We start from the raw sequence: 16769 nt of genomic DNA on the forward strand, positions 1-16769 counted from the left end.
ATTTCTCTTGATAGAAGTAGCTTCATGTGCAGATAAAGTGTCTTTTCAGATATGTTGTCTCTCTCCTTGCTGTTCTAATCTTGAAGAAGAATGTAAATCTTGATCTTGGCTTCCCAGAGGGTATTTATTTATTTGCAGCTTCACAAAGTTCCCACAGGTTGCTATGGCTTGGAAATTCTACTCGTGTCATCCACAGCTCTTCTTATTTCAAACCAAGGTCATGGCAGGTGTCTGCAGGGCCTCGTGGCTGAGCAGCCTCTGGGGCAAAGTCCAGACTCGTGTCCTGGGCTGACCCTGGCTTAGCCACCCTTAGGCAAGGGCAGGATTCTGAAGATGGATGCACTTAGTTTTTGCTTTGGGACTGTAGCTGGATATGCAGGGTCTGCTTCTCAAGATCTTCTAGTCTTCTTAGAAGATAGAGTCTGTCTGTGAACATTAAGAAGAGTGACAGGCTACATCAAAGCAATTAGAAATAAGAGTAGGGTGTGTGAAAGGAAAGTACATACCAGGAGAATTTGAGGGCAGTCAGAATAAGTAGCAAAAAAGATACCACTGATGTTTTTAAAATTGCCTGTCACCAAACAAGCAAATACTTGCAGAAACTGTTTAAGGCAGCTGGGCACAGGTGCTAGGTAATCCTAGCTACTCAGAAAGCTGAGACCTGGAGGATCTCTGTTCAAAAGTCAGCTTGGGCAGAAAAATCCATGAGACTCCATCTCCTGTTTACTGGTGTGAAGCCATACTGGAGTTGTGGCCAAGTGGTAGAGTGTCAGCTGAGAATCTGAGACCTTTATTTCCTGTCCTGGTATCTGCATAGAAAAAGGAAGAAAGGGAGAGGGGGTATGGGGAAGGGGGAAGGACTATTTAGGCCATCCAAGAACAAGGAAATATCTTTGTAGGAGAAAAAAGTTTCAAGCCCTTTGTCTAAGGAAGCAGCAGATCCCTGATTGAGATTGATTTCTGTATGCAGCATTATGACCTCTTTTATAAGGTTTTAGTACAATTCCTGTTCATAATTTCTCTATATAAGACGAAAGAAGTTTGCAACCAGCAAAGCCCTGAAACAGTCATCTGTCCCTTTTTCTTTGTCCCTTTTTCTAAATGAGGAAAGTGGGCCCCAGAGAATAATAAAATGATATAGAAAAATAATGAAATATGACATACCTGGTATTTGTAGGCTCCTTTGGTTGTATAACACTCTCATAGGTAGTACACTTGTTAGGACTGCAGGTGATGATTCTAGCTGTCCTTTTTTGAACAGTTACCATGTGCAGATCCTTGAGGAGCACAAGGCTGTGGACATTTAACACAACTCTGATCTTACCAATGAAGCCCATTTGATGTTAGAAACATCCCAATTTTGTTCTTGTTATTTGCTAAACTTCAAAAAGTTGTACAAGGGGGTTGCAATGTAACTTGTTGATTTAAGTGTCACCCCTTCCATCGCTCTCCCCCTGAAAGTCTGTTCTCTTCCCCAGACTCATCTCACTTTTCCACTTTTTTTTTTTTTTTTTTTTTTTTGTCATGGGGCTTGAACTTTGGGTCTGGGCACTGTCCCTGTGCTCTTCAGCTCAAGGCGAGGACTCTACCGCTTGAGCCACAGTGCCACTACTTTTCCACTTCTTTTATCACATGTGAACACTGAGTATACTGGCTTGATTTATCCCCAGTTCCCTTTTTCATTCATTCTCACAATGCCCCCTCCTCACACTTCCCCCTCTTAAAATCTCATTCAGCTTCCTGATTCTCATTTTGTTAAACTGATCATTGTTCTAAGGTTTACTCTATGCAGTTTCACTCTGGCATATATTATATTTTAGTAACTTAATCTTAAGTGTATGCATATGCCCTTGTGTATTTACACAGGAGGTTATATTTTGGGACCTACAAATCTGTCTATATCTCACATTTTTATTTGATCCATTCATCTATTACAAGGACATCATTTGTTTAGGGTGGCACAGCTAACTAGTGACCCATAGACCCAAGCAATCAGACCTTCAATCTTCTTCTAGTAATTAGTTAATAAACTCTTATTTACTTATTTGTTTATTTAGTGATGCTGGAGGTTGAACTTGGGGCCTTGCACTTGCTAGGCAGATGCTCTACTGCTGAGCCATGACTCAAGCCTGGTTTTGCTGTAGATATTTTGAGATAGGGTCTAGCTTTATGCCCAGGCACCTAGCAAGACCCTAGTGAGGACCTTGTCTCAAAAATAATGCAAAAAACCCAACTGGGTGCTGTTGGGTCCCTGGCTTTTTGGGAGGTTGGGAGGGTCACTGTTTGAGGCCAGCCTGGGCAGAAGAGTTCGTGAGACCCCTTCTTAAACCATAGATAGGGGTGTCATGTACCTGTCATCTTCAGCAACGTGAGACTGAAATTGGAAAGATGATGATTCTAGCCCTGTCCAGCCCAGGTAGGTAAGTCCATGAGACTCCAATGATGAAAGGCTGGGAAGTATTGATGTACACCTGTTATCCCACCAACAATGGGAAGCTTAAGATAGGTGGATTATGGTCCAGGTTTACATCACTGCAGGAATTGAAGCTAGTGTAATAAGGAATTGAAAGTGTGGCTCAGCCATAGAGAGAGAGCCTGCCTAGCAGGCAGAGAGTCTCTGTGTTCAAACCCTAGTACTACCGATACAAGTCCAATACAACAACAATAACATACATCCAAGAGGGATAATAAAGAGGAGCGAAAGTGTATCAGATAAAAAAAACCAAAACTATGTGCATGTATGGAGGTACCACAATGTAATCCCTTTGTATAATTAATACATGTTGGTGTAAATAAAGAAAACCAATGTGAAACAAAACCCAAGACCCAAAAAAAGAAGGCCATGTGCTCTGAGTATATAGGTCTCAGGTATCCTGGCTGCATTGTGGGATAAACTGTAGGGCATTTAACATGAATAACAGCAGTTAAGCAGTTAAGAGCTTGGGGCTCTTGCTTATTGTATGTTAAATGCTGCAGATGAGAACCAGGTGAGTGCTGAACCACCCACTGTCCACTTTGCCCGCCCAGCTCTTGTCCCTACTCCACACAAACCCTGTCCCATGGGTCAGTGAGCAAATCACCTCAGTTTTGCTTTCACTAGTTGGTTGCATTGAATGTTTTTTCCTTATAAGACCACATTTTATAACACTTTCTAGGAACTTGACTTTTAACCTTTTAACTTGGAATGATGGCAAAATCAAAGAGATTGACTCACCCTCATGGTAATTATGGGCTGTCTGACTCAACCATGCTATCCAGTGTAAGTTCAATTGAAAAATAATTTGTGGGTGATTAGGTTAATGGTCAATTGGCTCGAATGCTTTTATCTCTTACTATCTTGTCTGATGTGTTATTTGACTATTACATATATTATTCTCCTAAATTTAAATTTTCATTTTCTAGTCTTTGTAAGGCCTTGTAGTTATGTGTGTCTTGGGGTTTGGGGACCACCTTTGGAACAAAGACCAAGGAAAAGCTGGGTAATCTCATTTCAGTTAGATGCTTCATTCTTTTCTGTAATTAGAAAACTGCATACAAATTAAGGTCACTGTTTATTTGTGTGTGTGTGTGTGTGCTCATGCACATACATGCACACATGTGTACCAGTAGTGGGTTTGAACTCAGGGCCTGAATGCTATCCCTTAGTTTATTTCCCTCAAGGCTAGCACTCTACCACTTGAGCCACAGCTCCACTCTGGCTTTTTGGTGGTTCTCATGCCCCAGTTAGCTTTGAACCATGATCCTCAGATCTCAGCCTCCTGAGTAGCTAGGATTACAGGCACCTAGCTAGATTACCATGTCCTGAAGTCATAATCACGGTACCATACAGAAATTTATCCATTAATTAATTAAATTATCCATTTAGAGAGTGAGGGATATGTTTCATGTAAGGATGGGAAAGAATAAAATACTGATATGGATGTTAAGGATGTGTGTGTGTGTGTGTGTGTGTGTGTTAGTATGTGTGTATATGTGTGCTATTACTAGGGCTTGAACTCAGGGCCTTGTGCTCTCCTTTGTTTTTTATTCTCAAGCCTAACACTCTTAGCACTTGAATCACAGCTCTACTTCTGGCTTTTTACTAGTTAATTGGAGATCTTTTATACTTTTCTGCTTGGACTGGTTTCATATTATGAACCTAGGGTGACTTTTTTCTAAAATCAACATGTTATATATTAGAGAGGTAAAAAAAAAAAAAGTTCTTTTATGGTTAGATATTACACAAATGCTGTAGGCAAGAAAATTCCTTAAGAAACTGAGTGCCGGTGGTTCACACTTGTAATCCTAGCTATTCAGGAGGCTGAGATCTGAAGATCATGGTTTGATGCCCGCCTGAGCAGGAAAGTCCATGAAACTCTTACTTCCTATAAACTACCCCCAAAAAAGCCAGAAGCAGAGCTGAGGCTCAAGTGGTAGAATGCTAGCCTTGAGCACAAAAGCTCAGACACAGCACCCAAGCTATGAGTTCAAGCCTCAAGACTGACACAGGAAGGAAGGAAGGAAGGAAGGAAGGGAGGGAGGGAAGCAAAGGAAGGAAAGAGAGAGAGAGAAAGGAAGAAAGAAGAAGAGAGAAAGAAAAGAAATAGGAGCCCCATAAGAAAGGAAGGAAGGGAAGAAAGAGAAAGCCCTTAGGAGTTCAGAGTTCCTAGGCAGATGTGTGCGTGGAGTCGGCCATTGGAGGTGGGTGGGATTCAGATTTGGAGAAAACCAGAGGCTAGAATGTGTAAGTGAATGTGGAGAGGTGTCAGCCATGTTCCTCCAGCTCTGAGGGCCTCTCTGCTCTGCCAGGGAGAACTCAGCATTTGGATTCAGATCATCTTCCCACTCCTCCCTGCCCCCCCTTGTACTCCCACCAAAGCATAGAATGGTCTGGAGATTTCCTGTGGCCTTTGTCCTCAGCACGTAGCTGGCCGGGCTAAGGCAGGTTACCTAATGGCAGGTGAGGATCCTGTCTTCATACAACTCTACAACCCTTGTGGGGTTTCTCTCATAGGTTTTCTACCCCCATGGTGTCCACCTTCAGTGGCCAGAATCGCTCCCAGATTTCTGTCCCTTTTCTAACAACCCCTGACACTTCCCCATTCAGATTTGTTTCCCCAGGCCCAGTTAATGTAGCATCTTACCATGAGCTGAACCTTGGAGTATTATTACCACTGGTACCTATAAATTGCACACCTCCTGACCATAAGTAATCTGTGTTCAGCCTCATCTTCTCATCAGATGGGAGTTGAGAATTGGGATGGGTTAGGGACCAGTTTGCCAAGCAGGAGAATGAGGCTTTAAATCGCACTGTCAAAGTGTTAGGCCTTTGCCCTGTGAACGTGGAGGGATCTTTGGAACTTTATGAATAGGAGATGTACATAATAAAAAGGGTAACAATTCCCATCCGTATTTGATGGAAATAAGGTTTTATTGGCTTGGATTTCTCTCTTCTGTTGTGACCTATTTTTACTCATTTTCCTCCCAGTGATATAGTAAAACTTGATTTCTTCCGTTAAGGTAGATTCTTTTCTCTTTATTTTCTGCTTTTCTCCAGGCAGCTGGAAGAACTTATTAGCCCTGTGATTTTCCTTATCTGTCTTGCTGTGACAACCTCATTGCTGATCTAACTTCCAGCTTCTGCTTTTACAATCTTCTTATGCAAACACATCATATACCTTTTTCCCTCCATGGCCTCCAAAAGTCATATTCTGAATTTGATCTCTCAACTAGAGCAGGCTTACATTATACTTACTTTCTGGTGCCAATACTGCCGATACTGGGACTTGAACTCAGGACTTGGAACTGTCCTTTAGCTTTTGGAACTGCAGCTCCACTTCTAGCTTTTTAATTGTTAGTTGAAGATAAGAGTCTCTTCTTGCCCAGGCTGGCTTCAAACCCTGATCCTCAGATCTCATCCTCCTAAGAGCTGAGGTGTGAGTCACTTCATTCTTGCAAGTCCTTGGTTTTAGGCCTTTTCAGTCTTTGGGAATTAATGCATGGCACAATGAACATGAGCTCCTTCCCTTTCCCTTGATCGAGGACTGGACTTCCAGTCCAAGTAACCTAGCATTTTTATTGTTTCCTTCATAACTCTCCCCAGGTTTATTAAAGTTTCTAATTTGAGCTCACTGTGCTAGACAGACACTAGACTACTTCACTTTCAAGAGGATTTCTCTGTATGTGCCAATCTTGAAGCTTAGTGATGTGAAGTACACACATACACACTACACATAGTGGAACTTTCAAGGAGAAATTTTGTATTGTTTTATTGGACTCTTTGAATATCTCCACCCCTGTGGTGAAAGATGATTACTCTCCTGAGAAATGGCTTTAAAACAAGACAAAAAAAAACCCCACATACACAAGTAGAAAAAGAAATAACATCCCTAACCCATCTGCCTATATTTCTATATCACACGAATTGAATAGTTTGAGATGTGAAAATAAATAGCTGTTTTCATTAGAGAACATGAAAAGAGTCCATTTTACTGAGGGGATAGGTTATAAAATGGGAGGGGGTGTTTTCCCAGTTGTGTGAGAAGTGTAGACTTTCAGAGTCAGGGTTTGTGAAGAGGATCAGTGCTTGGCATGGTGTGGACTTTAAGTACCCTTCAGAGACCATGACTCGGGTGTTTGGTTCCTAGCCTGAGCTGCTACCAGGAAGTGGAGGAACCTTGAGAAGGCAGAGCCTAGCAGAAGGAAGTTAGGTCATTGGGGCAGGCCCTTGAAGGAGATATTAGAACACCAGTCTCTTTCTTTCTTTCTTTCTTTACTTCTCTGCTGCCATCCAGTGAGCAGTTTCCTTTTCCATGAGCTCCTGCTGAGTCGAAATAAACCTGTTTTATTAAGGAACTTTCCTACTAGGAAAGAAAAGTGCAGACTGCTGATACAGAGTCCAAGTACACAGGCAGTGTCTGAATACCTTCTGTAGACATATTTATAAATGCAGGTGAGCACACAGATCCACCTGTGTGTGGTGATATTAATTTGTAACTCCAGTATAGAGTCTTTGGGTAACTGTTATCAGTGGAACACTGTACATAGAAAAGTCAACATTGTATATGGAAGTGGAATTTTCCAAACCTATTCTTTGACTCCAGGGAGAATACTGGTAATACATTTCTCATTGGATACAAAACCTGGTGCCAATGGAATGATTGAAAGTATTGTGAGGTGGTAATTTCAGGTTTGAATATTGTGACAGCAGGTGGAGCTAACACTAGGAATTCTATTTCTAGGCCATTTAAAAAGCAGCAAGAGATACAAAACTTACATTAGTGTGCTTATATTGCAGAGCTTTAAGAATAGTAAATTATTAGCTTTGGGAAGTGATCACATTGTTACAACAGGAGAGCCAAGCTCAGTGAAGCCTCTGTCTTTTCAGAAAAGGGATTTGGTTTGTATGTGTATCCTTCTGGAAGACAGCATGGGGGCAGGGCATGCTAGAAAGCACAATTTAGTATGTCCTCAGTGATTTGACTCCTCCCCTTTGAGTCAAAATCAACTTTATATAAAATATAAGGTATGTGACTGGGGGAGCAGTATAAAAGAACTCGATCAGTGTACCAAGTTACTTGTGTTATTTATTAGATTCTTTCTAAGCTGTAATAAAACATACAATTTAAATCTGCATACATTTTCTCCTAATAAAAACTAAAGAACATTTGCTTTTTAATACTCCAAGAGTATGAAATACAGGCCTGGATATTTTATAGCTCCAAATACATATGTGGCATCCAAATACATAATGTATTTGGTTTTTAGCATATATTCACTGTTCAAAATAATAGATTTCTTTATGACATTTTCATATACACATATAACGTTCTTAGATTATGTTCTCCACTTCTGCTCGGCTTTCTCTTGTTCCCCTTCCTCCAGGTCCCCTTTCCTTTTCCCAGGTAATCTCTTTCTACACTGTGTGTGTGGGGCGGGGGGAGGTGGAGGCTTGGACTCAGGGCCTAATATTGTGCTCTCACACAGTTTCTTGGCTCATAGCAGGCACTACACCACTACACAATCATGCATCAAACCATAGGACGGTGCTATAGCCCCATCATTTCTCTAAGTCAGGTGCAGTGATAAGTCAAGTGCATTTTCCTACTCTCTGAATTTTGTTTATTTTGTACTAGATTATCGTCTATATATTAAAGTCGGAGTTTGTACAATGACAGTTCATTTTGCTGGCTATGTGAATAAAGTGACCTACTTTCTGGGCATTACTTTGCAGTTATAAGATGAGTTATAAGTTCTTCTAAGTTATAAACACATCTTAATGCTTTTTGCTGAAAACTAGAAATAACATCTTCCTACTTTTTTGTTTCTGTTTTAGTTTTGGTTGTTGATGGGTCTCAAACTCGGACTTTTTTGCTGAAGGCTAGGGCACTACGAACTTGAGCCACAGTGCTACTTCTGGTTATTTGGTGGTTAATTGGAGATGAGTCTCTGCCCAAGCTGGCTTTGAACCATGATCCTCAGACCTCAGCCTCCGGAGAAGCTAGGATTACAGATGTGAGCTACTGGTCTCTGGTTCTAGTTGTTCTTTTTAGCTGTACTGAAGTTTGAATTCAGGGCTTGAGTTCACTAAGCAAATGCTCTGTCCTTTTAGCCACCCCTAACTTGTTTGCTTTGGTTATTTTTCAGGTAGGATCTTGTGTTTTTGCCCAGAACCATCCTCAGGCCATTGTCCTCCTATCTTTGGCCTCCCACATAGCTAGGATATCTGGCTTGTTAAATTGAGATGGAGTCTAGCTAACTTTTATGCTTAGGCTGGCCTTCAGCCTGGGTCTTTCTGATCTCTTTCTCCAAAGTAGATGGGATTATAGATATGAGCTACCATGCTCAGCTTTTATTTGTTCATTGCATATTACTTATTCAGCAAACATGTAATAGCTGTCCACGACATGTAGAACACAAGGCAAAGTCTTGGAGATGAAATTCTGGACAGTGCAAACTACTTTCCCTGCAAGTGTGGACAGATAATTACCACAGATCGTAATCACAAACACTGGACTCCATCACAGCAAAGTGACTTTACTAGGAGAAATCAGGGAAGCCTCAAAGATGGAGATGATGCTCAAGCTACATCTGGAAGGAGATATAAGCAGAAATAAAGGAGAAGGTGCTTTTCAGGTGGTATGCTTCTATAACCAAAGGTAGCAGGTGCTCAGAGCACTGGGGATTTTGCTAGGGAGACCACCAGAGAAGTAGGCTGGGGTCAGATTATAATTAGTCCCATAAAATCCACCATCATCAATGAAGAAATTAATGAAGAATTGAAACCTGGTGCTGGTGGCTCACACCTATAATCCTAGCTACTCAGGAGGCTGAGATCTGAGTATCGTGGTTCAAAGCCAGCCTGAGGAGGAAAGTCCATGAGACTCTTATCTCTATAAACTACTCAGAAAACAAGAAGTGGCACTGTGGCTCAAGTGGTAGAATGCTTGCCTTGAGCTGAGTGAGTGCCTAGGCCCAGAGTTCAAACCACTTGACTGTCAAAAAAAAAAAAAGAAAGAAAGAAAGAAAAGAAATTATTTAAGAATTTCAACAGCTCCAGAAGCAACTTAATTTATTTGCTTTTGAGGTTTATGAAATTAATGTGGATATGCTCTTCTGTCAGTATGGCTGACTAAACTTTAATGTTAACTTCAGCTAGCATTTTAAAGTATGTTCTCTGGTCACTGGGCAACTCAATGGCAGTGGACCTACATCATCAGTTGCTATCCTTCGCATCTACAGGGAGGGGGAAGGGCTACCCATGCTAATTTAGTACAGCGCAGTCACCCTGTGGAGCGCAGGTGCTGTGCTTCAGCCACGTGTACATGGTGTCAGTACTGAACATGCACAGACTTTGTCCGTCTGCCCTTAACACTAACAATTATTTACATAGCTTATATTGGGCATCATGAGATGACTTAAGGTATTTGGCAGGATAGGTGTTGGTTGGACATAGTCCAGATGGCCCAGTGGATGCTGGGAAATGTGCCTTGCTTGCCTCCCTGCAGCTTCCCCTTAGTTGTTTGTATAGCATTGGATGCTTGTCATATTCCAGTCACAACTCCTCCCACCAGTCTTCCTCTTTATCCAGACTTCATCTTTTTTTTAAATTTTATTTTTTGAGCTTGTAGTACTTGAACTCAGGGCCTGGATACTGTCCCTGAGCCTCTTTATGCTCAAGGCTAATACTTTACCACTTGAGCCACAGTGCCACTTCTGAATTTTGAGTGGTTAATTGGAGATAAGAATCTCATGGGAATTTTTCTGCCAGCCTGCCTTCAAACCAAAATCCTCAGATCTCAGCCTCCTGAGTAGCTAGGATTACAGGTGTGAGCCACTGGCGCCCAACTCTCCTCTCCTTAAAGCACCCCTCAACTCAGAATGTATAGGTTATGCTTGCCATCTGATTTCCAGCCCACCACAAACATTCCAAGCCTAAAGCTATTGTGGCAGCCATGTCTGTAGATAGTCATTTCTCCAGGACTGAGAGAACCAACAAAATGGTAGGACTGGAAGTAACGTTTTTCAGATCACTTCTGTGATAAAGATGATCAGGCCAGGCGTCAGTGGCTCCCGCCTGTAGTACGAGCTACTCAGAAGGTTGACAACTAAGGATCATGGTTTGAAGCCAGCCTGGGTAGGAAAGTCTGTAGGACTCTCATCTCCAATTAACTACCAAAAAAGCTGGGAGGGGAGCTGTGGCTCAAGTAGTAGGTAGAGCTCTATCCTTGAGCAAAAGAAACTCAGGGATAAGCACCCAGGCCTTGAGTTCAAACCCCAATACTGGCACCCCCCCAAAAAAAAATTGCAATCAGATCATGTCAATTCTCAACTCAAACCTTTTATTGCTTCCTATTGCAATTTAAATGAAGCCCAGATTATTCCCTTTGGCTCAAGAGGACCTGTGAGATCTGACCTTGCCTCCTTTACCAGCCTTGTCTTCTCTCCTTCCCTGTCTCCCACTCTCCCCCTCCCTTTTTCACCCTCTCCCTCTTTGGTCTTCTCACGGTTTTCCAGCCATACATGGCCTCTTTTCATTTTCCCACCTTCCTAACTGGTGGTCTTGGCATAGACTGCTTTCATTGATGCTTAGGTCTTATCTAAGTATCTCCTGTAAGAGGCCTCTCCCTCACTAGGCTGTGCTCCAAGTGTTCCCCCAGTCTGTTTCTGTGGCCTAGTGTGCTAATGTGGCCCTTACCTAATGACCCCCTATATCCCAGCTGAGCCAGTGTTTTCCTTGGAACCAGACTCATGTCCTTCTCTTCCCTGTATGTTTCCAGAGAGTCCTAAAAATATAAATCTGAATTGGTTTTTTTTTTTTTTATTAAATCTTTGACTTTTTAAAATTAAATCCTTGACTTTGAATAAGAGAACCTAGGCAAATTAAGGGGATTATTATTAGCATTAGCATTTTTTTTTCTTTTTTTTGGTCAATTGTGGGGCCTGAACTCTGGGCCCGGGCGCTGCCCCTCAGCTCTTCAGCTCAAGACTAGTGCTCTACCACTTGAGCCACAGCGCCACTTCTGGCTTTTTCTGCTTATGTGGTGCTGAGGAATCAAACCCAGGGCCTCATGCATGCAAGGCAAGCACTCTACCACTGAGCCACCTTCCCAGCCCCTATTTTTGGCATTTTTAAACTGTTTTAGAGCTGCTGGTGGCTCATGCCTGTAATCCTAGCTACTAAGGAGGCTGAGATCTGAGGTCATGGTTCAGAGCTAGCCCAGGCAGGAAAGTCGGTGAATCTCTTTATCTCCAATAAATCACTAGAAAACTGGAAGTGGCACCATGGCTCAAGTGATAAGAGCACTAGGCTTGAGCTGAAAAGCTGAGAGACAGCGCTCAGGTCCAGAGTTCAAGCCCCATGACCGCCACCACCAACAACAAAAAACACAAAAAATCTTATTTTAGAACAAAAAAAGTATTTTAGGAAAGATAGACTGAACACCCGTGGCTTTACTACAAAGCAAAATGTCCCATGTGGTTTATTACATGATTTGGTCTATTTTTAAAACAGAATGATAGCTTTTTAAAAATGGAAATCAAGCATTATAAAAATGAACTTCTCTCTCTAAATATATATACACACACATATTGAGCTCAACTCACTTACATGTTTAAATTCTTGGCTCTGCTTCTTAAACCTACTGCAAAGATCACATTAGAATTCAGTTTAATAGACATTGTAAGCACAGTATCCAATCTCACATTATCCTGCTGGGCTCTTTTATTAGGCGAGTCACAGGAAGCTAAGCCCGAAGCTGCTGGGCACATTGTGGGGTGTAGCCAGGGCTTGGAGTAGAGCCAGCTCTATTGTTTATGGAATATTCTCTCCACCTTTATCTGGGGGGTTGCAATTGGTATTGACTTTTGAGAAACTACTTCTCTGACCTGATCTCCCAGTTGGAAGTAAAAAAAAGCACCCTGCTGAAATGACATCTGTTTAGGAAAAAGAGAGAGAGAGAGATCAAAGTAGCATAAAGAAAGAAAATTAGGAGAAACCCTATTTAATAAGTAGCTTTATGCCCATCTTTTAGATCTGTTAGAGACCAAGTTCAAACTTTCTCAAGGTCGTCAGTCCTTTATCCCTTAGAAAAATCTCCATGAACAGAAGGGTGTCTGCCATTTTCACGATGGATTGCTTAGGGTTGGACTTACTTAGCAAGTAGCCGAATGTCTTTTGTTTTGTTTTGTTCTTTGTCTTTTATTTTGGTCAGTCATGGGGCTTGAGCTCAGGACCTGGGTGCTGTCCCTGAGCTTTATTGCTCAAGCCTCTCTAGCACTTTGAGCTACAGCTCCACTGCCAGTTTTCTGGTGGTTAATTGGAGAGAAGAGTCTTACTGACTTTCCTGCTTTCATACCTCCATCCTCAGATCTCAGCCTCTTGAATAGCTAGAATTACAGGTGTAAGCCACCAGTGCCCTGCAGAATTTTTTTTTTAACTCTAGGAATAAATACCATTTATGAACTGAAGACTATTGGTTTCTTTATGATACTTCTTACTATTCATGTCTGTTTTTTTTGAGAGAGATACTCATCCTCACAATGAATTTTTTCCCCCGACTTCTAGGTTTATCACTTGAGGAATTTGTAAATATTGTTCGGAAAAAGAAGGAAGCTCAACTGTATCGGAATGAGATAAGACACATCTTCACAGCTTTTGATGTGCACTGTAAGTCTCTTTAAAATGTTAAAATGTTTTGATACTAAAAATTGCTGTTAAGGAATTAGAAATAGAAATGACTACTCAGGGAGTCAGATATGCAATATATACTTGGAGAAGTATTTTACTGTATTCTTTTGCTAATATCTTAGGTATTAGTGGGAATTTTGTTTCCTCTATTGTGATCTTAAGTTCTCGGCATATACTATTGATGAGATAATATTTGCACTTTTATATAACATATACTATACCTCTGTACATACATATTATACCTGCACTGTGGTTACAGCATGGGTGGATATGGGCTAAAGCCACTTGTGAAAGGATAGGAGACTGAACTGCTTCTGCTTACAGCTCCTGTGTTGACCCACATGTGGCTGGGGAGTTGTTTCCCATACTGGCTGTGGCTGAAAAGGTGTCTGCAGATCTCCAACCCCACAGATTCACCCAGATAAGATGAATGGGGTTTCTAGACTCTGTGTCTTGACTGCTGTTAGGATTTCTTTCTGTATATTAATGTATCATAAATCTAATAGTAAATAAGAAACTAAGTGAATCTTGAAGACTGAAATGTTTTTGGCAATTCACAGACTCAAAGCCTAATGGTATTAGGGCAGCCATAGCTCTAGATAGTCTTTTTCCCCAGGACTAAAAGAACCAGCCAAAGGGCAGTGCTGGCAATGACCTTCCTAGTAATTTGGGAATGTACTGAAGGGGAGAATTTCACTAGATTCTTAAATTCTCCCACCAAGGTCATCTCAGATTACCTTCACTGAAAGCTCACCTATAAATTACTACTTTCTTTGTAACAGCATATTTAAATAAATATTTGGATTGAAGTAATATTTCATAGAGTTTACAGAAGTAAGTGAATGTCATATGTTTTCAAATAGATCGTGGATTTTTAACTTTGGAAGATTTCCAAAAGGCATTTAGACAAGTGGCTCCCAGGTTGCCAGAAAGGACTGTGATTGAGGTGTTCAGGTAAGGCTCTTAAAATCTTGATGTCAGTCTTTACTATTTGATTGACCATTGTCTCTGTGAGTTTATAGTTTTATGGGGAAGTCTGTGCTAATTTTCTGCGGCTGGATACTTCCATCTCAACACAGTATTTCATAGCTCCTGAAAGGCAATCTGTAGTCAACTGTGACTCCAGCCACACCTCTGACAGTAGCAGGAAGAAAGCGAGCACTTGGTATATTTACATTATCAATCAAAAAGTGTGAATATATATTTTTGAATGTGGATACTGAGGTTCTCCCATGGTGCAGGGTACATGTGGCTCTTGAATTGTCTGGAGAGAGATGATGAGGGTGACTAATGATGGCCTTTGTTTGCTTTCTAAGCTGTGGATGCAGGCTGCAGTTCACAGATAGCTGATAAAGTGGTTTAAAGATTATATCATTATCAGCTGGCCTGATAATCCTAGCTACTCAGGAGGCTGAGATCTGAGGATCATGGTTCAAAGCCAGCCTTCAGGAAAGTCTGTGAGATGCTTATCTCCAATAAACCACTAGAAAACAGGAAGTGGCGCTATGGCTCAAGTTGTAGAGTGCTCATGTTGAGCTGAAGAGCACAGGGACAGCACCCAAGCCCAGAGTTCAAGCCCCATGATGGACAAAAAAAAAATTATATTGAACTAATCCTGACAAAATGGACAAGTGGCTTAAAGGTAGTTTCTCTTAGAAATCCACAGATTGAAGGTAATCTTAATAGCACAAGCTCATGTGGACATGGGAAAATGGCAGGGCTCTCTCATCTCTGACATCTGCCATGAACTGTCACCATGTGTGTTAGTTAGGGTATATGCATTTCTCTCATGTATAAGAATGGCAACCCACATCTGCATGAAAGTAACAGAGTTGTAAAGGACCTGGGTCTCCCTTTCTTGTTGCTATAGCTTCCTTATACATGGCTGCCCTTTGCTTCAAGATGGCTGCTTAAGTTGCAGTCACCAAATCTAAATTCCAGCTAGTTTGTGGCAAAGGAGGCAGATCTGTACTCTTTTTAAAAGGCTGTGTATTTATTAGTCCTTCTTATATCCCAGAGACCAGTATTTCCATTGAGGCTATGCACCTCTGCAAGGGAGCAGGTAGAGGGGCTTAGAAAATGTAGGCTCTGCTTTGAACAAGTTATCATGTACCCACTAGCTGACGTTCCAAGGCTGAGAAAGGGGAGGGAATGGATAATGGGAGACATCAGATATTCTCATTAGAGAGAAAATTTAATGAGCCAGCCCTGCTCAATAGAAATCACTGAACAGCTTAGTTGACTCAGGACTCAACATCATCACTACCTCAGTGATATATTTGAAATTCATTTGCTGCACCTGCACAGTTCACAGGCAAACAAACCTGTGCAAGCTACTGAAGAGGGGCAGAGAAGGGCTATACTTTATACTTGCTTCATTCAGTGAAAGTCAATTCTTTTAAGCATACTAGCATCTTTTTGTATACTTCTTGAAGAGATGGGTAATTGAATAGCAATGTATTTCTACCTTCTAGAGGTTGTTTTAACAAGGAAAATGGAAAATCTTAACCATTTGCCTTTTTAAAAAGCTGTCCACATTTACTGACCATTATATGTTTCAGTGGTTATTGTATATGCTGCATTGTAGAGATTTTTTGAAAAATATATTTCCATGTACCCTTTCCTAGTAGAAGCAGTGTTTTAACAATGAGTGAGAAAAGTATCTGTTCCCAGAAGAAACAAGTGAAAAATGAGAATGTATTCCTTTTAATATAGATATTTGAAAATGCGAATATATTAAAAAAATGGTAGGTGCCATATATTAAAATTTTCACATCTATACTCACTAAATTGGAAAGAGAGGGTTCTAATCTGGACTCAGAAAAGCTCATGAAGAGTCAATGGTTTTAGGGTACTTTTTTGTGTTTTGTTGTGTTTTTTGATTCATTGGTAATACTGGGGTATAAACTCAGAGCTTTATGCAGGCTAGCAGATGCTCTACAGCTTGAGCTATGCCCCGAGTCCTTTATGCATTTTCGCCTGGGCTGGCCTAGATCATAGTCCTCATATTTATGCATCTTGTGTAACTGGAATGAGAAGTGTGCACCACCTGCCCAGCTTATTGGTTGAGATGGAGGTCTTGTAAGTTTTTGCCCAGGCCAATCTTGAATCATGATCCTCACCATTTCCACTGGGATTACAGGTGTGAGCTACTGTGCTTGTATCACATTTTTTTTAATGTGAAAGTTTATAACTAATACATTTTCATAAGTGACTGTTATGTAAGGAAAGATGGACATTTGCTAGCTATGACAAAATAATAATAACATAACAACAACAATAATAATGTTTGAAAATCTTGTAAACCATTATTCAAGGATAGAATTAAAAACTGAGATTGTTAGGGCCGTTTCTCATTCAGGGATACATAATTAATTGCATGAGACATCTATGATAGCCATTAAAACTAAGTATAAAACAAGTTGAAGTTCAAAGCCAGCCTAGGCAGGAAACTCTGTGAGACTCTTATTTCTAGTTAACCACCAAGAAAAGACAGAAATGGAGCTGTGGCTCAAGTCGTAGAGCAACAGCCTTGAGCAAAAAAACTAAGGGACTGCACCCAGACCCACACTTCAAGCTGTAGTACTGGCACAAAACAATA

General features: G+C 41.1%; 1 protein-coding gene across 6 annotated transcripts in view; it reads left to right on the forward strand.

The window, feature by feature from the left end:
• LOC138831497 (EF-hand calcium-binding domain-containing protein 11) overlaps nucleotides 1-16769 on the forward strand; it is a 139565-nt gene that overhangs the window by 7422 nt on the left and 115374 nt on the right. For all 6 annotated transcript variants that reach the window (XM_070028578.1, XM_070028580.1, XM_070028576.1 and 3 more), the window contains 2 exons: nucleotides 13046-13147; nucleotides 14032-14122. In XM_070028578.1, coding sequence (XP_069884679.1) covers nucleotides 13046-13147; nucleotides 14032-14122 — 193 coding nt within the window. The remainder of the gene's footprint in view (nucleotides 1-13045; nucleotides 13148-14031; nucleotides 14123-16769) is intronic.

Source organism: Dipodomys merriami, unplaced genomic scaffold (genome assembly GCF_024711535.1).
Source record: "Dipodomys merriami isolate MVZ:Mamm:240054 unplaced genomic scaffold, mDipMer1.0.p SCAF_198, whole genome shotgun sequence".
Taxonomy (NCBI): Eukaryota; Metazoa; Chordata; class Mammalia; order Rodentia; family Heteromyidae; genus Dipodomys; species Dipodomys merriami.